Source organism: Podarcis bocagei (assembly GCF_964188305.1).
Source record: "Podarcis bocagei genome assembly, chromosome: 1".
In the NCBI taxonomy this organism is placed as follows: Eukaryota; Metazoa; Chordata; class Lepidosauria; order Squamata; family Lacertidae; genus Podarcis; species Podarcis bocagei.
Window position 1 is genome coordinate 69,084,987 of NC_138125.1, and position 24,027 is coordinate 69,109,013.

Consider the following 24,027-nt stretch of genomic DNA (forward strand, 5'->3'; position numbering starts at 1 on the left):
GTCTTAATTTTCTCTCTTCCTCTTGTGTAGTCAGTAGTGAACCTGATCAGTGAACTACAAGAGCAAATGTGTAGACTGCAGCTGGACATTAATAGTAAAATCCAGGAAAGAAAATCCCACAGTAGGAAGCCAAATATGGCAGCAGTCGGTCCTCAAGATAGCATTGACTCGGTGACAGAGGTCCCTGTTTGGAAGAATTGCACTCAGTGTGATGTATGAGAAGTAAATTTTGGCCTGAATTTGTGCATTGCCCCCTTTCAGAGACCAAACTAAACTACTAACTGGAGCTTGCTGTGACCAATTGGCATTAGTTTGCGTAGCTTTCACTAGACAGAGTGCTGTGTTTAAGAAACCAACAGGAAATTTTTGTTTGTCTTGGCCCAGCATGCTTTAATCCAGACCAAGTAAACATGTGCTTTATCTCCCAGTTGTAAATCAGTTTTGTCTCCTGTTTGGAATGATTTTCTCAGGAGTTGCTCCATGTGAAATTGGGAGGGCTGCTTAAATTGTGCTGCAGCTAAGTTGGCCTAACTTACAAGATACTTATCATGGTGTTCAACAGTCTTTTGTATCTATTATGGGATGCTTTGGTAATGGTCTGGTTGAATAAATGCAGGTAGGCATCTTGATTGTGGGTTACATGGTTATTCTTTGTTGTTCTTTGTCTCTCACATATGACATACATGGAAGGTTTGCTAATGCCCAGAAAAAAGGATACACTTTCAGTATAGGAGGGGGGGGGGAGAGTCAAATTGAGTATGTACTGATTTACATGTGATTATTGCTAAACTGAGGATCATGAAAAGACATGTAAGGATAGACCCAGGGACCTCTCAGGGAGAGAGGGGTAGTCTAGGTCTCTTCATTTCAAGAAGTTAGCACTGTTGCCTCATGAAATCATCATCATCATAAATTTATATGCAGCCATTTTGGGTGGCTATAAGGGGAAAGAATTCAGAAAGTGTTCCACATAACTGCTCAGTATAGTAAACCTGATTTTCTACAGCACCCAAGGGCAATAAAGGATTCTTATGTTTAGCAATTAGTGGTGTTTTTTTAATTGGAATAAGTTATTTAATATATTTAATAGACAACTTGCATTTAGAACTTCCCTGTTTTATATTAACACCCTATTAAAAACAAACAAACCACCCCCTTCCCTCAAGGCCATGTATATTTTTGGCTGCAGGCTTTCATTTAGGAAAATGAGCTTTGGAGTGTCTTAAAATCATAGGCATATGATTTTTGCTTATTGTGTGCATTCTAAGAGGATCAAATGAAGGGGGAGAGGCATGGTGAATGCTCTGTCGTGTGTTTCTTTGTTTAAACCCCATAAATTTTGATTGCTTATCCTGCATAACAAGCACTTCAGTGAAGGCTTTCTGGAATTTATAGAACAAACCTTTGCTGTGTTTGATCAGAAACCACTTCACATGTCAGGCTGAAAGCTACTTTGGTTAAGCTGATGAAGTTGAACAGAAGAGGAATGACAGTGGTATGCCTAACATAAGCTCGTTTAAAGACTTACTAGCAGCTTGGTTTGTTCATGTTGCCGTGTTGTCTTCTGAATTTTGTAGAATCACATTTTGGAGATACAGTAATACGTTTTTAATCAGTTCATGTTTGATTTTTTTAAAAAAAGAAGATTGTGGTGGCTTTCTCTACTGTGCCATTACCTTCCTTTAAGTGTGTTCCAGATATTGGTTGCCCAACAATGACAGCAGAACACATCCTATGTTGTGAACCACCATGTAATCTTTGAATGAAGGGTGGTATACAGATTTAATAAATAATAATAGCCAGTCTGGAAGAGAGAGACCCAAATTATTTCATCTGCAAGCACATATAAACACAAAAGAACATGGTGTGATTGTGGTTCCTGAGAAAAGTGCTGTTAAGAAAATAGTTCTGAACAGTTCGAGCAGTCGGAAATCTAGTTTCTGAACTGCATTGAACTCCTATTCAGAAAGGGAAGGATATAAAAATCACTTGTGTGGTTCATCCATTAACTAGCAGAGTCAGCTGCTCTGGAGAATTTTTTGTGTGTACCACTCACTGATTCGAACTTGTATGCCAGATTTAAAGCAGTTCCTCAGATGACATAAAAATTGTCAGTGGTGTCTCAGAGACAGAGCATTGAAATGAGACAGTTAAAAAAAGAGAGTTAAAAAAAAGCAGCAGCAAAGCATGAAGCTTTTGATTTTATTCAAAGGCACCAACTTGCACCAAAGATGAAGGGGGCCTGGCGTTGCATGCATGTAACATCATGTTCATGACGTCACATTGTCGGGAGGAGGCTGAGTGTGCAGCACAGCTTCAATGGCTGGCGGCGCCTCCTCTCTCGTGCTCAGCCTCCTTCCATGGCAGGAGAAGATGCTGGCCAATGAAGCTTAGCTTCCTCCATCCCCTCAGCATTGGGGAGGAGACTCCCAAAGGATATAGGGGGCCCAAAACAGCTCAACCCCCATAAGCTAGTGTCCCTGACTCTCTTTATCACATAGGCAAATCTGATTGGCTATGTGGTTCTTTGGCATCATGCTGGCTACATGTTCTGCAGTTGATGCTGATGAAACAAGCCTTCAAAACATTGGTTTGCAAAGCCAGTTAAAACCATGGCTTCAAATCACTGTGATTAGTTAGACTCTTCAAGATTGTTCTTTCCTTGACAGCTGTCTGGGGTTATTAGTAAAAGAGAGTTCATTTTAACAGACTACCAATTCAAGACTACTCTCTATCAGCAGTCAGGCCTGGGGTAATTTTATTTTATTGAGATGGGTGCAGTCACTTGACAATTTCACCCACGAGTCCGGTCTCACGAGGAAATGTGTTTTCTCTCTCCCCTCCCCCTCTGCAGAACTTATTACAGGAACTAAAACACCTAAAAATTAAGGTTGAAGAGCTGGAAAATGAAAGAACGCAGTATGAATGGAAACTAAAAGCAACCAAAGTAAGCCACACAACCATTTCACGTGTTATGCAGAAACAACCCAAGTTTGTAATGCAGTGTAAACTCAAAAGAGGCCTGTAATTCCTTTAAAATGTCATGTGGTCCTAGACAAGTTTTCTCACCTCCCCAAAGGGAATATACTTACATCCATCCTTTTGCTATGTTTCTGCGTTGGCTGGCAATAAAAGTTGTGAGTGTCAAGGAGCAAAGGGCAAGAGAAGATTTGGGTGCAGTGTGCAAAAAATAATAACAGCATAAAAATGCTTTGTCTGAAGTTTTTGTGTTTCTAACATGCATTAGAGAAAATAATCTATAGTGGTTCTTTGTAATTTAATTTTTTGGATGAGATAGAGATGAAAAGAAAGCTAATGTTAATCTGTTCTTTCAGGCTGAAATTGCACAGCTTCAGGAACAGTTAGCTCTAAAAGACTCGGAGATTGAACGATTACAGAGTCAAATCTCGAGGACATCGGGAAATAATGAAATTGCAGAAAGAGGTAATGATGGGGGAATAGCAAAGTTGCTATCAAAATGTTTTGTCTTCAGTTCTGCTACTGTTATCCATTCTCAAATGGAGAATGGGGTATAGCTTATTACATTTAGGGGAAATATTTTCCAGGAAGTGTAGGTGCCAAAGAGATTGTTTTGTAATCCTCTGTTTGTGGCCTATTTTTTTCTCACTTATCCAAAATGTGATTGCTCTTTTTATTAAAGTTTCTTTTAAAGCATTCCTAAATTGACACAGCAGTTTTATCCCTGTATCCTAATCTTACTATTATCTGTTATATAGTACATTTAAGCATACAGCGCTGTATACTATAAGTACTTTAATCCACATAACCCATTTTACTGGAGGAGTGACAAGCTTTTTAGCCTAGGTCACCCAGGTAGAAGTCCAAGAGTGGCTCTAATGTCAAACATATGGAGTCTGTTTTCTTTTTTTAATAATAAAAAACAGAGAATAAATCTTACCTTTCTCTTTTTACTGTTCCCCTTCCCCTTGCTATTCTATCGATGTCAGGACTTCATAGGGAAATTCTATGCAGTGCTATGAATTTCAGCTCTGAAGGGATTGCTTTCAATAAATGGTTAATATGTAGCAGGGTATACTGGTCAAATATGAACAGCTATTTGCAATGTGCAGCATTTATTAAGGCTATCTCTTACCAAAGTGATGACTGAGCTTTGACAATCCAGTATGATAATCCTTCAGCCTACCATTTCATGTATGAATGGCTGGCTCTCTCTAGTCGAAATCAATCCATTTGTTACTTTGAGAAAGGTAAATAACTCTTTTTAGGTGAGATCCGTTCCATGATGTATTGACACACATTAGATATTATGTTGTTTGTTTATATAGCCTTGAGCTTTGGTATTGGTTTCCATTGTTTGTAGTGTCTATGCATGTTTGGTATAATAGGGTTTGCATGTGTTACTATTTCTCTAACAGTAACTGGGGAATGTTAGCAAGCTTGTTTCCTGCTGAAGTCCATTGATTCCAAAAGGAGGAAGGTTCAAATATTTGAGATGCCTTGGGTTGCCATTCTAAATCCTCAGTAGTATTTATAAGCCCCATTAAACCTGATAGTGTTGAGTGATCATACATTCGAAGATGCTTACTCTTAATGAGCCAAAAATGGAGTTTGTTGCATTTCTTAACAACAAAGCTTTGTCACCCTCCTTGTCAGCGTTTGAACACTGATAGAGATCAGCGGTCATCTCAAATTGTATCTTTTATTTCTGAATGCCTTACTCTGATGAAATTGCATACAGTCTCTAATCTGTGTTCTTTCTGCATACCTTATTTGACTCTCTTCATTTCCCACCGTAGAGGAAGTGTATAGGCGAAGGCTAAAAGAAAAACGTAAGCCCTAAGATTTCGCTTTATTACTTTTCACACACAAATTATACCTAAAGTGCACTTCTGCAGCAATAATCATTCAATGTTGGCTCTGTAGTTGACTGCTGAATCGTAACATGCGGGGTGAATATCTCATTGCTTACAGCAGACAGAATGGCTTTAATATAGTCAGATTTGTTATCTCACACAAAATCTCCAATGTTGCGTAAGTGAACAGAAAATGGGCATTAAAGAGGCTCTGTCAAAGTTGGTGGACTCCAGAATAGACATTTGTATATTTAAACCACAAAAGATGCATTGCTCATGCACAGCTTTTACCCCCCACCCTTTTTGGAAAGGGGGGTTTTCTTCCAAACCTTCAAGACCTAGCATTTTAAATATTTCCATCTTAATTGTAAATAATACCTTCTTTTTGAAGAAGTCTTCATAAAAGTGAGAAAACCTTGACATAGCTCTTTTAAAAGTCTTTTTTCCTCCTTTAAATCTGACTGGGTGCTTGTGCCTTGCTTGTCGTTAAGTGTGGCTTTAAGAAAAGCAAAAACTGTGTCTGTCCATGCCACATCTATGTGGAAATGCCACTGCCTGCTAAAATATGATTAAAACACATAACCCACTAATTGGATCACTCCCATCACTAGATTTGCAGTACAGCTGTGATAATTTAAACTTTATTTTTTTTAAAAAAGAACTACTGAATACTAATTCTCCCCCTCCCTGTACTAATATTTTTGCAACACTATTCTTCTTTTCCTTGTGTGTCACATTGCCATCTTTGCAAATTATTGTTTTGAAATGTCACTATTTTAAAAATGCCTAAGATTTGGGATAGTTTTGTTTAGAACACCTAGGAATGTGTGTTGCTAGGACAACTGCTGTAGTCAAATCAGTCCCTGCATTCTCAGTCAGCTGTATCTTCATCCCAAGCCAAAGACTGTTAGCTCTAAAGTTACTTCCATGTCTGCAGTGAACAAAAAACGATCTAATGAACACGTACAAAACTTCAACTTCTTCCCAGAAGTTTTTCTCTTTGGAAGGTACAACCTATTCACAAGGTATATATTCTTATTGGAGAAAGAAAGACAGTGACTCCCATACGAAGGCTTGAAAGCTGATAACCAAAACTTAAATTTTGCCTGTTGATGATAGCAGGGTATAAGGCAGTTAGAAAGTGAGCCCCTAATTAAAAAGCATCTGCTGCTGTTTGGTAAATGGCTTTAGCACGGACTAGGATTTCTTTTGCACTACTTGGTACAGGGGTGTGGAACATGAGGCCTAGAGGCCAGATGTGGTCTTCCAGGTTCCTGTAACTGGCCCTGGAGACTCTCACTAATCCTGCCCTCCAGTGCTTTTGTGTGGCTGGAATGTATGCTTGAACTGTGATGATGCCTCCCGCTTGCCTAATTGGAGAAGTGTGTGAATGAGAGTGTGTGTGTGTGTGTGTGTAAGCCCCTGGCTTTTGAGTGACTGGAACGCATCCTGTTGTACAAAGGTGAGAGTCTCTTGCTGCCTTTTGCCCACCCTTTGCACATCTTTGGTCCAAAAAGTTCCCCTACCGCTGGTTTCCTTCGCTATACAATGAAGATAGATGAATGCAAGTAGCAACAAAATCTGTATTCTACCAATCAATAGTTTTCAAGCCTCTGCATCCAATACCTTATGCAATTTACTATTTTTGAAAGGTCCACGGTTTTATTTTAAATAATGAGATATGTGCAGAACACTTTGTTTTCTGTCAGAGGGTAATTACTTTGGCTTTGAAACCAGCCATCTAGCTAGTTGTAGTGCTTCTTATTTTGCTAGAAGTGTTTATAAAACAACAGTTTTTGCACTCCATAGTTTTTTTGTGTGCCTGAATATCAGCAAGTGCTTGAAGATGCTGGGCATTAAAGCATTGAATGTTTCAATCACAAAAAATTTAAAAATGGCAATTCCGTTTAGTGGCTGTATTCGGATAGCACATTAAGCCATAACCCGTTGCGTGCCTCAACGAACAGTGAGTCATTTCCACTGTGCCGCTTCCCTAGCACTTAAAATCATGGTTTGTTGGAAGAGAAACAAATTATGAGCACAGGTTGGAACACGACAGTAACCAAATGTTTGTTGCTCCTGCTCATGATATGGAAGGAGTGTGTCAGGAGCGATTTCAGCAGCATTCACTCGAGCACTCCTTGTTCATGATAAGCCATGGTTTAGTTGGAGGCCAAGAAGAATCCATATTTTTAGCCGTCAGGAAATTAAAACATTATGTAGTGTGTCATGTCTGTTTCCCTTGAACATGCCATACCTGAGCATCAAGTAGGGGACCTCAGGAAAGACCTAGTTTGTGATGCAGTGGGAGGGTGGAACTGGCAAAAGAAACTGGCAGCTTGCACAAATTTCAGCTCTCGCATCTCTCCATCCAGCCCATTGTCGATCTGTGAATGTTACTGGTTTTTGTTTGTTTGTTTTGTAGGCACCCTGGAAGTGAGTGGAACTGAAGGGTGGCACATAACATTCTAAATGCATTTATTCAGGGAGGTTGTTTTTATCTCATTCCAAGAGACTTCTGCAGTGATGTAGAAAGATCTCACCTGATAAAAACGTGTCACGTAGAACCAGCAGAAAGTGCTTGTGCTTGCCCTGTGGTGACAAGAGCTACCACATCGCATAATTTAAACAGAGGCACAGAGATGTAAGGCACTGGCACAGTTTTTTGTTTTGCTTTGAGAAGATTGCCGAAAGTATTGTTACGATTGCACATCTGATATAGCATTACCATTTTGTATACTATAATGGCAGGTACCAATGTATGTGTATTTTCACCTCCTTTATTTCCTTCTGAAACATTTCTTTTAGATCAAGAGGTCCAATGTTTGAAAGTAGGAATGGAATCATTATTGGCTGCAAATCAAGAAAAGGTAAGAAAAGTGCAACCGTTAAGTGTTGTTGTTGTTTGTTGTTTGTTGTATATGCCTCCTTTTCCCAGGCTAGGGCTCAAAGCAGCTTACAGATAAAAATGGGGAGGGGCAGAAAAAAAACTAAAAACTGAGAAGATCATCGTTTATAAATACATATATATGGGCAACTCCCCATTTACATGAGAGTTATGTTCCAAGGCACCGTGAATTAAGTGAAATTGCACACATTTGAAACACCATTGGAAATGCCTGCAAACACCCTCTAAACCCTTGGAAACCCCTTTAAAAAACCAACAGCACTTACCAAACTCCACCACAATTGCTCCCTCCAAATCTCCTTGATCAAACTCTCCACAGGCCTCAACGATTGGCGCAGGGTCTCCTGGGATTGCACTTGCAAATGCTTGTGGGATTGCTAGGCACTGTTTGTGTGCCTTTTTGCCTTTTCTGGGCTCTTTTAGGGACGCTTTTACCATTTTTAAAATCCCTTTCAGGTTCGGCTCCATGTGCATGTACGCAGTCACGTGTCAATTTGATGCGCATAAATTGTTGGTTGTTCCCTGTACATAAAATAATCTATTTCAAATACAGATAATAATAACAACATCACAGCACGAACCCTTTGATTGATGGTCATGAGAACAGATCATACACCAGGGGCCAGAACTGCAAATAGGGATGCCTCACTCAACCAGCAGCACCAGAGCTCCCCATTGTTGCTTGCATGCCATTCCTTTTCCCCAAAGATGATAGTAGTTTTGATTTTAAAATCTAAAATTATATTGATACATTAAAAAATAAACAATGGAAATAGCAATGTTACAAGTATTCTTTTTGTCCCCTTCCATGGAATATATCTGATTATTCCTGGCGCTTTTACTGGGGAAGGCACTGGATTGTAAGAGGTGTTTTATTCAATACCCAGCAGTAGGTAAATTGCCCTTCATATCGTGTCTGACCATTTCAGAAAGCTGTAACTAGTTTAAACTGTAGGCCTTGGTGCCCTGAACTTTCCTATGACTCACACTTTCTTGTCACACCTATTTTCATGAAGGAAGTGCCATGGGGAGAATTTAATCATAAGATAGCCTTGACCCCTCTCAACTTTCCATCACTGGAAACTACCTCAAGCAGGTGGTGTCTCATGACTGGGGAGAAAAATGATTGCTGGACTCCATTAACAGGGTGCCAATATACAGGCAGGCTGTCTCTGCTGATAATATTTCCTAAAGCGCAGAGTGGAGGTGTGTGGGTCCATGTGCCCCCACCCCCAATATGACTGACATCAGCATGATTTCGACAAAATGAGGCAAGGGTATGCCTGCAACATGCAACAAGCTAAATATGATAAAAGCATTTATTTATTTGCACTATTTATAGCCCACTGTGCATTGAAATTTTCATTCCAAGAACAGGCACAAAGAAATAAAAGGAAACGGAGAAAAACCGCAATATATAAACAATCACAAAATCATATAAAGGCGTCCAATAAACAACAAATTAACTGCTTCGTCATAATGTGAAAGCAAGACTACAATAACAACAAATAATATTTCCCCCCAAAGAAACCCATAAGAGAAACAGATTAAGCAACCAGTGAATGGTCTTTGCAACAGTTCCCACCCCATTTTTCACTCATAGCATTCCACTCATTCCCGCTCTGTCTCACACTAGCCCCTGTGTGCGTCAATAGACTCTCACTCTGTGACAACAGTCCTGAGGATTGTTCCCAATCCTGAGGAAACCCACTGGCTTCAAGGTCTGTAAGGCTGCCAGGTACAGACATGGAGGAGGATTTGATGACCTCCTTCACCTCTTTTCTTCTTACCTGCCAGCACAAAGAGCATTCGGGGACCTCAAGGTCCACACTTCTGTGTAACTACAGTAGAAGTATGTGATAAGAGGGACAGGTAACAGGTGCCCCATGGACAGATTCCAGGTTCAGCTTTCTTTCTCTTTTCTTGTGAGCGAATAATCATACAGCAACAAGTCTCAGGGCTGCAGAGACTAGGAAAGGTCTCATGGGCCTCACCTTATTCCCAATAGATGTAGATTCCTGTATATTGGAAATCCTCACACCATTCAAATCTGTCTGTTTTCCTTCTCTTCGCTTCCTTTTCAGGACCGCCGAATAGAAGAGTTAACTGTATTGCTAAGTCAGTACCGAAGAGTGAAAGAGATCATGATAGCAGTACAAGGTATGATTGGTGGATATACATCACGTGGAAGAGCTTCCAAAACTTTGAGGCAATTCTAACAAAGAGTTTTAATTTTTATATTCAGAAAAGGGTTGTGAGGGGAAACTGAGATAGCAGCCCTTGAAAGGCAGAGGGCTGGTTTGCGTGACACAGTAATCCAAACTATGCCTTAGTGAAACTCTGAATACGTGGGCTCCAGTAGAAGAATTTCCAGCTGCTTTGCTCCTTTCTGGTCCTTTTTGCTGACATGCCGTTAAGTCAAGGTTTGACTTAGCATGTTGTCCAAACTGGGACTCACGATTAAGCTCACTAACCAGTAGCTGCAAGTGTCCAAGATACATTCCTGTGGTGGAGAACCATAATATACACAGTTTCTTCGTCGCCATTCTTATGTTCCCCAACAAGCTTCTTTCCTCTCTCCATTTCTCTTCCAAGGTGCTAAGCCAGTCAGTTAATGGTGATGCTTTGCTTGATTTACTGTAGCTTTTAATATGTGGCAATTCTTAAGCATAGAATAACTTTATAATTAGGCCTTTTGGAGTAGTTACTTCATGGAAAGATTCCACATTAAGTATTTGTTAGCATACGGAGCAAATAGATCTTGGGTATTTAACCACCAATGTTCGACTTCATTCCAGTCACTTCTTTAGTATAAGCAAATATCCCAGTGTTTCATTCCATAGAATCTTGAATGGGATTGACCTGCCACAACAGCACACGTAAACTTGAGAAGTGGGGCTGCATGGAATGTTTTATCCAAGGGATGATGAACTTGTGTGGGGCTATGTCCCTCCCCTTTGTCCGTGACTAATACTGCTTGGCTCTGCCTTTTGATACATACAATTAGGGCTATCGGCATGTGTTTGTGGAAGCCCTCTGCCTTTGGGGGGGGTCAAAGAATGGTATTCCTTATTGCTTTTATAACACAAAGTTCATTGACATTAAGAACAGAGTTCTTGGACTAGTCAGTGTTCAGAGACACTCTGCACTGTCAAAATCAGTTCCAATACATGCAGCTGAACAGTGAAGCTTCTGTTTTAGTTACATATAGGACCAATGCATTGCTGTCATCACCTGGGAGAGCTTACCTGTTTGTAAATGTGGCAGACACATTTGCCTGCTTGTAAATGTGGCAAACAGCAGGCTACTGGTAACGGATCTGTATTTTTCGGAAGTCAGTTTGAGTAGCTTCCATGTATGGTCCTGAATGCATTGTGTTTCTTTCTGGGAAACACATAGCAACAGCCTGTCCATCTTGACGACAGTCAGCAATACTGAGCAAGATGGAGGGGGTGGTCAGACTTGTTACAGTGCAGCTGCCTGTCTTCCTAGGCTAGTGGTGTCACACGCGTTCTCAGATCTTCATATTATTTGGCAAAGCAGATAGTGAAAGTTAATTTATTGTCTGCATTGTGAGCTGTTTATCCTTAATAAGTCATGCAAGTATTTTTTCATGTCTAAGAAGGAATAATTCATTTTTCTTGTTAAGAGACTTATTTCGAAAAGTTGCCTATGAAAGCATCTCCCCTTGCCTGACTAGACAGCCACATGAAATGTTATACTTCCTGTCTGCATTTAGAATAACCCAGCCAAGAAGATAAGTGAATAATATATATATAAAGCACAATGGGGCCCAGCATCCACTGAACATGCTTTTACATCCCCTACCCTACAAGGTTCCTTTAAACTCAGAGGGACTGCGTCTTTGCAGTTTAAAGGAAATGTGTGGGAATGGAAATGGAGAGAGGAATGGCTTTCTGAGACCAATCTTCACTCTTTCATCTATGATTATTTCTCATCCATCCTCAGTTGTTATGACTGAATAAGTTTCAGTGTTATCATTACAGATTTTACTAAACATGTGGTGGTTGTTGAGATGATAAGCCTGAGATGCTATTTTTAAATCATTGACTTTAAAAGGTTATTGGGGCGGGGGGCAGTGCTTGGCCTAAACCTTATTTTGCTTTTCTTAAACATGAGGTCTAGCAAGAAGCCCATCTGAAATTGCTGGTCTTTTTCTATACAAAAGACATATGAGAAGCTGGAAGTAATTTTCCTGTTTTGTAACCTATCTTGCATTCTCTAATATGTGAAATAGATGGGATTAGGCAACATTTTATTCCACACAGTTATATTTTCCAGTGACATAATGTAACTTTAAAGAGCATGCTTGCCACAGCGACCCAGTTTGCTTTAATTAACTACAGAACATTTGGCTAATGTATGCATAACTGTTTTAGATTGTGAAAAATAAGTTGATCGTATCCCTTTCCTTCCACATCAGCTAGAATTGGAAAGCTGACCTGAGCCCTTAACTAAAAAACAAAATTAAAAAAAAACTTTAATTAAATGGTGTAGGAATTAAAAGCTAAGAATTATAAACTAAACCTAACATTGAAATAAATAACATGTACCAGAATGCTGAATACAAATAAAGTCAATAGGAGCTAGACACCTGCTTGATTTTATTACACTTCCTGCTCATTTTAACTAATTAAGTAGTACTAAATATAAATACCCTTTTCTTTTGAGCATTGGTAATGAGAGATTTTTAAGTGTTGCCTGAATCAATTTAATCAGTTTGTTATTCAACTAAAGTTTTAATTGCAGTTAAAATTATCCCCCCCCCTTTTTATATACTGTTTATACAGTCTATTCCAAATATTATCTCTTAATTGGTGGGTCTGAAATGAAGCAACACAGTGCTGTGCAGACACAGACATTCCAGTCCCTTCTTCCTTGCCAATGTTATATATATAAACTTAATAGCTTTTCTTTCTAGTTGTATAAAGCTAGCATTTTGGAGTGAAACAGTTGAGATGCTCCTTCTAGAGATAAAGGAACACAGGTAAGTATCCTCCCTTAGATGTGTATCTTCCACAGAGGGATCTGAATCTCTTTTGGTTTGCTCTCCTTCCTTACTGTACTAATTTAAAGCAACATTGAACTAGTTACTAAGTTTAAACAACATTTTTAGCTGCCGCAGCAAAACAGCAGTACAGGCATTTTTCTGGCCACCTCAGTCAGAATACCTTATCCTTAGAAAGGGCCTGCCTTGGCCCTTCCTCTGAGATGAGGACGGGGCAGCAGAGAGCCTTGCTGAGTGAGTGAGTGAGTGAGTGAGTGAGTGAGTGAGTGAGTGAGTGGATGGGTCCTGGCAGCAGCTGGGGTGACTTGAGGACAGTATGGCGAGTGAACAGGGGCTTGTAGGACCAGTTCACTGCTCTCTGCAAGCACCACCTGAAGCAATTCTCTTGCTTATTATCATTGTATGACCCACCTTGTAAATTCTAAAAGCCATGTTTTGAAGTGACACCATTTCTAAAGCAGCTGAAAGCTACAATTTTGTATCTGAAATGACATTTGGGGATTCTGTGAGATTTGCAAAATTATACTTAGTTGGATATATGTGTCTGCTTCGTGTTGTGGGCTGTGAATTACCAGCTTGGTTTGCACATCATGGTAAGATTATGATCCTATGTTTGGACAACATGCTAAGCCGCACAGAGCTAGGAAGACCAGGAGCAAATCAGCTGTGGTCTCCTCCCCGGGAGTCAGTATGTTCATATGAAGCTGTGGCTGAATTACATGCAAATATGACCATTGTTTCACTGACTGGAATATCTCAAAACCTGAAAAGATTGAACTTTCACTGTGCTTGACACATAGTTCCATACCACCACCTGTTACAAGGGGCTGTGAATGAGGATGTATGAATTAGACCTAAATATGTTAAGAGTCATTATGAATTTTTGTTTTTGTTTTCTAAAAACATCCTTTAACCATGCTCTGCTCTAAATTTCAAAATTTTATCATGTTTAGAGACACACATCTAAAAGAAAATATTCTATGCATCTAAATATTGAACTGATTAATTAGCAAGACGTGTTGGAAATTTACTTGCTAAATAATAACTGTACTTTATTGGTTCTGTCTGTTGGAATCCTTCTGTTGTAATACTATGGCTGCTCGATTGAATAATTGATAATTTTTGGCTCTCAGTGATTTTTGGTCTGTGTACGTATATATGGAATCCTCTAACCATGCACAATTTTAAATTCCAATCCTTTTAGGAACTTCAGAAAGAGTTTTGTGTGGAAGCAGTGAAGATGATATTGAAGTAACTTTAAGAAAATGGAATCCCATGAATAAGCCCCAAATAGAACTATATAAGCCAGAGGTTGGTTGGTTATTTTTTCCATTCTATTTTTTTTCTTCCCATACCCATACTAAAAAGTACTCAAAATAAAATTCTTTTTACACAGGTACCTCCAGGGGAATTGACCCTACCTATGTTGCCTCCTCCTCCACAAAAAAAAATGCTGGAAATGAGGCAAGAACAATTTTTCTTTGTTAAATCTGTGTTTCTCAGAACACTCTTTTTTCATATTGTAAAACATTCTTTGAAATACTTGCTTTTGTGTCAAGAACATGTGGTCAATTGGGGCAAAACAGTTAAATTTAGAATGCATCAAAAAACCCTGCTCTTTAAAATGTGTGCTTCTGTTTACCATTACGATTAACAGTGGAAGCTCCCCAGTTCCTTCAAATAACCTGTTTTCTGCAAATGGACAAAGCCTGGAAGTCCAACATAGGTAAGAAGAATAACGCTGTCAACATTTACCAATCAAGTTATCCTAGACATTTTGAATGGGGATCCTTTTCCCCAAATGAGCAACCACAGCTCCAGTTCAAAGGGCCCTGAGAAATCCAGTGCGATCGGAGATTCCCTACATTCAGGCCTGGCCATTTTAACTGAATGAGACTTTCCCTCCAGGGATACAAAATATAAAGCCAAATCCCATATTGAATAGTTGACCTGACACACAGTTGTTACTGGTTTGACATTTCTGTTTTATTTCTGAATGATAAACAAGAGCTGCGTGTTCTGGGCATTTGGGTGACAAGAAGATCCACTCATGCCTATGGAAGTAGCCAGATGTCAAAAAGCATCATACATCTGGTCCTCAGGCCCAATTTAGATGTGATGCAGGCCGCAGGTAGCAGCTTAATGCGTAGATGGGGAGCATTCCACATGCATCCCATCACATTTAAAAGCCCTTAATTACATCTGCTGGCCCATTAGCATGTAGCAGTAGCTCCACTTTGCTGATCTCACCCTGGCTGCTGACTACCTTGATGTATAACAAACTGAGTTAGCAAATCACACATGCACATTATGTTTTAAAACTTAATGGGGAGAGTGTGGAATGCTTGCACAAGTAAGAACTTACCTGTGACCCTCATGTATAAACTAGACCTTAAGCTTGCAGGTTATTTGATAGTGAAATCAGATTGCCCAGTTACTCCTGCTGTGTGTGTGTGTGTGTGTGTGTGTGTGTGTGTGTGTGTGCATTAATTGTTGCCTTTCTCACTTTAAGGGCACCTCAGAAAAAAATATCAAGTAGTCTTGAAGACTTGCAAAGTGAATCCTTGGAAAAGGTTGGCTCAGAAATCTTCGCTTTGCCTAATTGTGGATTGCATGTAGAAAATGCTTAACAGCTGAGTCATTCCACTCTGTTCTTTTCTGAATTTTGAGATCAAAGGAACGTGGTTGGTCTGTTCAGCACCAAACCCAATCAGTATTCTACCACAGCAATTACTGCTGGTGTATTCTGACCAATATATCTGTGCAATACAAGTCAGAGTCTGCCCAAATTGAATTCTGCATAACACTCAAATTGCACTCAGTTTGAAGGTGGCCTTTACTTGTTGTTGTTAAAAACTGTCACCTTCAAATTGATGCATCAATCTAATAGTATTCAGAAGGAATGTGGCTAACCCAGAACTACTTCTGGTGTTTCTTCAGCATGTTTAATGTGAGTTTTTCATTTTATGTTTGTAGTCTGTTTTGTAATGTTGTATATGGCAAATGAATGAAGGTCTAGCTTTTCTAGTTATTCCAGAATTCAGAGGTCTATTTTCTCCTTCTTCATCATATTCTGGGTATTTATTGGGTATATAATTTGGATGTGCGAACACTAGAATTTACGGAGATACATCACAAATTTCTATCTAAGAGTGCCAAGTCTACCACTTGGCTCAAGAATACAAACCATTATGCACTTGAGCAAAGAATTTCAGCTTCTGCCTAGAAACCGCACATCCTTCGAACCTGTAAACAACTCACTTCTGTGCACTTCGTGTTAATTATTGCAAGTATTTAAACAGTTTTTGTATATAAAACAAACAAGTGTTTTATATGCCGAAATTTGAAAGCACTTCCTTAGACACAGTGGGACATATCCTTCTGAGTCCTACATGAGGTTTACTCTGAAGAGGGCTAACGTTGGAGGCAACCCTGTACACACTGCCTGTAGAAAACAATGAAACAAATTCTATTAGCCTCTGTAGAAGCTGTATTTGAGATGTATTTATAAATTTAGAAGGCATGAGACACGCAGTAATGTCAGGTCAACATGGCGCTCTATACTGAGGAGAAAATAAATCTGCTATTGTCCTCGCTGAGGTTCACTAGAAATTAGACTAAAAATGGCACGCTCCATTTGACACTAACATTTTGTTTGTTACTTTCTCTCCCTCACATTTCCTGCAACTTCATAGCATGTAGATGCGAAACCAGTAGAACGTGATGTAGCACAAGAGGTATATTAACTCCATTTTAACATTTACTTAACATAATCATCATTTTATGTTGTTGTTCTTCTCTTCTTTGTTTTCCCCTTGAATGCCTCTCTGTGAGAGTTTATATGCTGCTAAGTTTGAGCAAACTAGTTAAGCTTCAACTTTTTGATCTTCAGTTATAAGCAAGTTTTCCTTGGGGGCAGCTGGATGAAGACGCATGCCAGTGCGATTGAGCTAAATATGATGATGCCATTCCTTGCTTTCCCACAAAGGCAGAGCCATGAATTCCCCATGGCTTCAAAGAAAACAAGTGCTCTTCATGTGCTGCAAAGAGTATGAGGGAGAAAGTTCTGTGTGCTGGAGATGATGGAGGCAATTGTGAGCTTAGGGATGTGCTTAGCTCCAGGACCAATAAGTGGCGGTATTTATTTCATGCAAGAATATCAAAAGTGATTCAGAAAATAGCAGCACACAAAAATAAAACAGTATAGAAAGGAGAGCATGCATTCTGTTGGTGACCCACAAAACAGTTAAACAAATTGATGTACTTGCTAATGTCTTCATCTTTCTGGATTTTGCAATTGTCAGATGTTTCCTACTCAATAGCATCATTCAGAACAGGGCCACACCTTGCCTCCTTTCCTACTTCTGATGTCCCCAATTGTTATCTCAAATGACCACAACAAGAGCGATCTGATGTGAAAAGCTCCTCATTTCCCTGGGAATCTGTGTGCATAAACTGGGGAACATTCCACCGAAACCTGGTGCCACCATGGAAAACTATGTCTTGTCCCAGCACTGATTCTTCTGAAAAGCTAAAAAGTTCATCTGCTTCTGATTGAAATGAATATTGTGCACCTTATTGTTGTTGTTTTTTTTAAAAAAAATCTTTTTACAAAAACACAGAATAAGCCATTCGTGAAAAGCAGCAAATACCAAACCTTGCCAGGGAAGCTTCCTCGACCTGCACACAACGGCGATAGTGGGGCGTACAGTACTCCTTCTCCAAGTACGTGCCGTGTGAATGGCAACGGAGACAACAGCATACAGAGCCTGAGTACGTACTTCAGGGAGGAGAACAATAAAAGCATGCCTCCGTGTGATATGCAGCTTGGGTTTTAGCTACTTAATAGCAGTCAGTCAGTCAATTTTATTGTATATCGCAAAAGGCCTTTACAATGGAGGACAGAGAATTTAAGGAAAACTTTCATCTAAAATCATACAACATAACCTGAAGCAGTTTACAACATAAAAAGAAATTCACAACATTAAAATTTAAGATTCACATAGCTGGAATGGAGCTTCTTGGCTGCCAGCGCAAATTTGGCTTCCTGGTGTGTAATATATAGGTGTTTATCTGCTAGGAATTCAACTGTCACTTCCTGTGCAGATTGACCTGGAAGCCAATTAAGAATTGGCGATATAAATTTCCTCTGGGCGTTGTATACAGGGGGCAAATCAGCAGGGAGTGTGTAATGTCTTCTGCCTGAATGCATCCGTATATACATTTGCAATCCTTATAGGGAATTCCCCAATCAATCCCCTCTAAATATGCTGAGGGCATCTGTTGGAATTTTATTTCTACAAAGGCCCTCCATAGTTGTGGGTAGGTCAGTGTCTCAAGGTGATTGGTCTTAAATTTGGGGGTACCAAGTAGAGTAATAGGTAGCAATGATGGATATTCTGTCTTGGTTGGCATCCTGATCAAAAATCCAATTTCTAAGGTCACGTGGGCCAAAGGCTAAGTAGTTCTCCATTTGAAGACTATAAGCCCTAAGCTTATCTTGGCACTTCTGTGCCCAGTCCCCAGTCCTTAGTTGCTCTGACCAGCAGAGCTTAGTGAGAGTGTGTTCCTCGAAGGCATTTAGCCTGCTCCACTATCTCAGATAGGCTAGATCAATTCTGGCTGCTAGCGAGGGGATGCCCAACTCAGCTCTGACGTGGGCTGCCGATGTCCCGCAGGAAAGCTCCAAATCTGCCTGTAGGACCTCTATTTCAGATTTAATACCAATTCCCCATATTTCAGCTCCACAGAGCAGTTGGACGATGATTTTAGAGACAAGGATCTTAAAAGCTGGCTTGATTAACTGCCCACCCTTTGAATGAAAGAACCCGTATAGCTGCCCAGTAGAATGGCCAGATATTAGCTTAATGGCTTCCAGATGGGGTTTCCATGATGACTTGCCATCGATAAGTAACCCTAGATATTTAAATCTGGGTACTTGCTTTAGGGTGTTACCGTCTAGAGTCCACCTGGACTTGGTAGTCCTCTTGCCAAATAAAGTGACCTTGGTTTTATAGTAGTTAATGTTTAGATGCTCTTTTTTACACAGCTGTCCAAATTTAACCAGCATCCTTCTAAGCACATAGTATGATGCTTTGCTAAATTAAAGGAGGAAACCTGTTTCCACCTACTAGAAGGTGGAAAGTTGGATTTCCAAGTAGCTTAGACCCCAGGACTCTGCTTGGTCATGTTTAATGTGAGCCATTACAACAACTGGGATGTACAGAATATGGAATTTTGTTTACCCCTGCAAAGACTACTGTTAGACAATTTGCAGGGGAGGCTGAAATTCCACATGCCGAATGCTCTGTGGGCATGGCTTCATCTAGGCTAGCAGCTACCATGCTTGGCAAGGCTGTGTAAAGGGAAAACCTGTCCCTAAGCATGTCTGCTTGGGACTAAGCTCCATTAAATACAGTGGAACATCAGATAATGGACCTTGCACATCTGTCTGCAACCATTACCTTTTGATATTGGAGCCCCGGAAAGAAGTAGACTACATGCATATGTCTACTGCTTTAATTACAGTGTGTTAAGATGCTCCTTTTAAATATCCTAGACAATTTAAAATATTAAGTAATAGTTTCAAACCCTAGACTTCCCTGGGGAAAGCAAAGTTCTCTGGTAGCTCTCTATAAATCAAGCTGGTAATTGAGTCTAAAGCGGAGTTTTGATTTGTTTTTTGTAAAAAGAAACATCAAACATCAACTACATATTACTGGGATTTATTTTGTGTTTAAGTGGGAACAGCCTGCATTTTATTCCTATTTTCTTTTTCACTTAGGAGTGTTCCATATGGAAAGCAATTTTTTTTAACTGCATAATACATTGTGGATCCTTTTTTTAAAAAAAATTACAGGTCTCACTTTAGAATATTTTGAACTATAGACAGCAGGCCCCAAATGTTCAACTTCATCTGCTTTGTTACTTTTGCTTCTTGTCAATTTTTTATTTCCTGCTTTTGGCTTTTGGCTTTCTTTGCTTTTCTGTAACTTTCCTTTGCTTGAATTTCCCATCGTCTTTGCTTCTTCATGTGGCTTTCTGGTTCTTGGAATGATTGAAGATCGCATCAGGAGTGTCAGTGCACCAATCTTAGGTATCGTACACCTAGTCCATGCACAGCTTTTAAGCTAGGAATGAATTGCGGGGGGAGTCCCCCGTTACTTCTTGAATTGTACATAGTGGACTGTCTGAAATCTTGATTTTTTTACACTGAAAGGGAAGAGCCCAATTTAGCTCCTAGTAAATGAAATGTAGACAGACAGTGCTAGACTTCAATCTCTGAACTAGAACAGAGATTCAATATAGTGGTTGATTCTAATTGGAGCTAGACATCTATTACTTTGGAAGCAAAATTCATATATTGGAAAGGGGGGGTTAATGTGGCTCCTTATTTAACCATTTTTTAAAATACAAAAACCTTCCTAAATTTATTTTGGCAATAATGTTTTAACATAGGCACCCACAATAATCTTAGAAATTCAACTGCCATACTTTTTTCAGAAGGATGTAATTTTCAATCCTATATTCATATTACAAATAAGATGAATGTTATTAATCGGTAGTTTTCTGGTAAACCTGACAATTTTATAATGTGATTGCAGAAATCTTTAGCTAGATCTTCCAGTCTTTATATGTTTTGATACATTCCGGGGGGAAGTCCTCTAACTAGTAATAAAAAATGCAATTTCTAAGTCTGAGAAAAATCACGGACCATTATTTCAGGAATGTTGCCGAGTAAAATCGGAAGTACTTAGCACTATATGATTTAAGATGTTTTGGGGATTATGAATTTTTGTGAAGTTTTTCCTTTTGCATTTTATACCATGGCTTCATAAATCTCAATGGCATTTATCAATCACAGGGGACTCTGACAATATGGATGGTACAATGAATTCAGATGACCTTTCACCTTTGTCATCGGGAACAGAATCTGGTGCACAGTCTCCATTATCTCCGGAAAATAAAAGAAGTCCAAGAGGAATAAAGAAAATATGGGGAAAGTGAGTTTTTTCAATCTTCTGTATCTTTTTTTTTTTAATGCCACTACAGAGAACTAACTAGAAGCATTCCTGCTATCTTGAAAGTTCTTGTGTTTTTATGTTAAAGCTGCACCTTGCATTTTGATGTCTAGCAACTTCCTATTTTGAATCTTTCCAAAAAGAATACGCAGGACCCAGTCTGGAAATTTCCCTGGAGATGATCTGGGCTTGGTTGAATTTCGAAGAGGTGGCCTCCGTGCAACAGCTGGACCTAGATTGTCTCGGTCAAAGGACACCAAGGGACAGAAGAGGTAACGGCTGAGTTCATGCTTTCTGTTTTGCCCTTGTGGATTATTGCATAATGAAACTCTCTTTGTAAACTGTTTTGAGGTTTTATTAAAATCAAGTAGTGTATAAGTTCTGTGAAGTCCGACAAAGAATTTTATAAATTTTGTAGAGTTCTGTTGACTGTTTTCAGCAAAACTGCACCATCGAGCAAATACCCCCCCCCCCCCCATTCATAGAGCAGTGGGAAAAGTGTACCTCCAATTCCAGGAGAAAGTCTGAGCTATTTGCTTCGAAACCTTTGACTTCTTACTAGTAAATGGTCCATTGTCGGACAAATCCCATCTATTGCAGGAGTGCTTGATAGCAGTGTCTGGGGCGGGGCCAGGTTTTTCTGCTTTTCTGTTCCACACTGTATCTTATTACCTTGTCCCTGTGGCATTCAGTGGGAATCGCTGCGAATGGAGCTTTTGTTTATTTGCTTTTGTTGCTTCCAAGTCACTGATGAATGCTTTCTTCAGCATTTGCAAAAAGACTACATTGTGTGGCACAATGTTGCCTAACTGCTGTTGTGCCTTAAGTATCAATACACTTGCCAACTTTCATGTCAACCATATTTCCTCATTTAGCTTTGACACAGTGACAAGAAAAGAGGGGGATTTTCTAATCAGAATGGAGCCAAGTGCACCATCTATTAAGTGATTTATATTCCAGTGTTATTACTGATCAAAGGCAAATGATACCTAGTGACATTTAATGATTCAGCATAACAGTAAACAAAGGTCTGCTTCAAGAGGGTGTGAGCCTCTCTCTCAATCTCCCTCCTCCATCAGTAACCGTGGATGATTATTAATTTGTAGCCTGCCCATCTGACTGGGTTGCCACAGCCACTCTGGGAGGCTTCCAACATATATAAAAACATAATAAAGCATCAACGTTAAAAGCTTCCCTATAAAGGGCTGCCTTCAGAAGTCTTCTAAAGGTTGTATGGTCACTTAATTATTGTGAAAGTGAGCCTGACAATTTGAGTGCAAAGTGGTTTGCCAAGTGTTGCAAGAAGCAGTCATACTGTTACACTAACATGAACCTCCATTCTTTATCTGTGCTTCCTAGTGATCATAACGCCCCATTTGCCCAATGGGGCACTGAACGAGTCTGTAACTGGCTTGAAGACTTTGGTCTTGGGCAGTATGTCATTTTTGCACGACAATGGGTGACATCTGGCCACACCCTCTTAACAGCAACACCGCAGGATATGGAAAAGGTAAGAAATCTAGAATGACAATGGTACCATTCTGAGGGAAGTCAGAGCAGCCAAGTTTTTTCCCTTCAAAAATCCACCACTGATCCATCCTCATTCACATACAGAGTATGGAAGATGGGGGGTTTGGATCCCACCCTTAAGTGTCAGAGAATTTAAGCTGACATCCTCACATTGAAACCAGTGGTTGTGATCCAGAGGTGCACATACTGCAGATTCTAATATCTATCATGTTTCATTGAATAATTGCTCTTTCAATATGTCCCCTTTGGTGAACCATCAATCAACAATTTTGACTCCCTTGGGGTATAATTTTTCACAAAATAACCTCTAGAACAGTCTTTCTCAACCTGTGGGTCCCCAGATGTTGTTGAACTACAACTCCCATCACTGCTAGCTAGCAGCCAGAGCTCATGGATGATGGGAATTGTAGTCCAACAACATCTGGGGACCCACATGTTGAGAACCACTGCTCTAGAAAGTCTCAGAAATACAGCAGGTAGTTACAGGAGCACATTCTCTCTTTGGGGACAAAATGTGTGTTCCATCCGTCCAAGTGCCAAGTTGGCAGACCTGTTTTAATTTTCATTATTACTATACTTTGCAGGAACTAGGAATAAAGCAACCTCTGCACAGGAAGAAATTGGTTTTGGCTGTTAAAGCTATCAATACAAAACAAGATGATAAGTCCGCTCAGCTAGATCATATCTGGGTGACTCGTAAGTATTTTAAGTGGTAAAAATGAAATGAAAGAGCTGCTGGTGAGCTTTTTCACCCACTTTGCAAAATCTGTTTTGGTTTAGTTTCAGGGTGAAGGGAGGCAGGGATGAAAAACTCATATTTCATCTTCAAAAACTTTCAGTATACTATTATTAGGGTACAGGGACTCAGAATTGGAGTTTTGTTTTTCATTTTATCAGTAAACTCCAGGAATAGTCACATTAGGGTTATATGGCTTTGTAACACCTGTTAACAGTATTAATGTCAGTCTTCATATTTAAGTAGCTGTTGTAATTGCAAAACTCAAAAAGATGAGCATATATGGTGAGAAATAGAACTCAGAGGTTATAGAAGTGGCAGGAAAGGTACCATTTATTCTCTAAATAAAAAAGACCTTGAGAAAAGATTTTTATATTGTATCGTGGACTCTGTGTGTTCTGTAGGATGGCTTGATGATATTGGCTTACCTCAATATAAAGATCAGTTTCACGAATCGAGAGTTGATGGCAGGATGCTACAATATTTAACTGTGGTAAGAAGCCTTGACCTTTCATAATTTGTGCATAGAAAGAGCCTTTTCTTCTGCTCAAATAAAAGTTGGGGAGGGGGAGATTCCTCACACTGGAATTACAGTTTTACATTTGGATTTTGAGAAATTGTGTTCCTAATTTGTTTTTAAATGTATAAAGTTTAATTTCAAAATCATAAAACATAACACTTCTGTTTCTGGACCAGTAAGAATTTGTAGGCCATGATTTGCCCTCAAGGAACTTTGTGAAGAAGTTGTCTTTTCAGACCATTTCCAGACAAATAGTGTCTGGAATACAGGAGACTGAAAAGGTTGGGAAATGGGCAAATTTCTTCCAACCTGGCTAGGACTGAGATGCAACAAGTCCAGGCCCTCAACATCATAAAATGGGGCTGTGTCCTACTGGTCACTTGCATACTGAGGCACTGTACCAAATCAAAAAGAGCCCCCCTAGATAATCTTAGAGGGAAACAGTCTG

General features: G+C 39.6%; 1 protein-coding gene across 11 annotated transcripts in view; it reads left to right on the plus strand.

Moving 5' to 3' along the window:
• Nucleotides 1-24,027, plus strand: part of PPFIBP2 (PPFIA binding protein 2) — a 104,658-nt gene that overhangs the window by 68,015 nt on the left and 12,616 nt on the right. For 8 of the 11 annotated variants that reach the window (XM_081198203.1, XM_081198200.1, XM_081198210.1 and 5 more), the window contains 17 exons: nt 2,855-2,947; nt 3,336-3,444; nt 4,779-4,811; nt 7,644-7,705; nt 9,828-9,903; nt 13,977-14,083; nt 14,169-14,236; nt 14,430-14,498; nt 15,285-15,345; nt 16,468-16,509; nt 17,395-17,545; nt 19,836-19,868; nt 20,637-20,775; nt 20,937-21,065; nt 22,153-22,303; nt 22,908-23,019; nt 23,464-23,552. In XM_081198203.1, coding sequence (XP_081054329.1) covers nt 2,855-2,947; nt 3,336-3,444; nt 4,779-4,811; nt 7,644-7,705; nt 9,828-9,903; nt 13,977-14,083; nt 14,169-14,236; nt 14,430-14,498; nt 15,285-15,345; nt 16,468-16,509; nt 17,395-17,545; nt 19,836-19,868; nt 20,637-20,775; nt 20,937-21,065; nt 22,153-22,303; nt 22,908-23,019; nt 23,464-23,552 — 1,524 coding nt within the window. The remainder of the gene's footprint in view (nt 1-2,854; nt 2,948-3,335; nt 3,445-4,778; nt 4,812-7,643; nt 7,706-9,827; nt 9,904-13,976; nt 14,084-14,168; nt 14,237-14,429; nt 14,499-15,284; nt 15,346-16,467; nt 16,510-17,394; nt 17,546-19,835; nt 19,869-20,636; nt 20,776-20,936; nt 21,066-22,152; nt 22,304-22,907; nt 23,020-23,463; nt 23,553-24,027) is intronic. The other 3 variants (XM_081198206.1, XM_081198205.1, XM_081198204.1) reach the window with 3 other exon arrangements.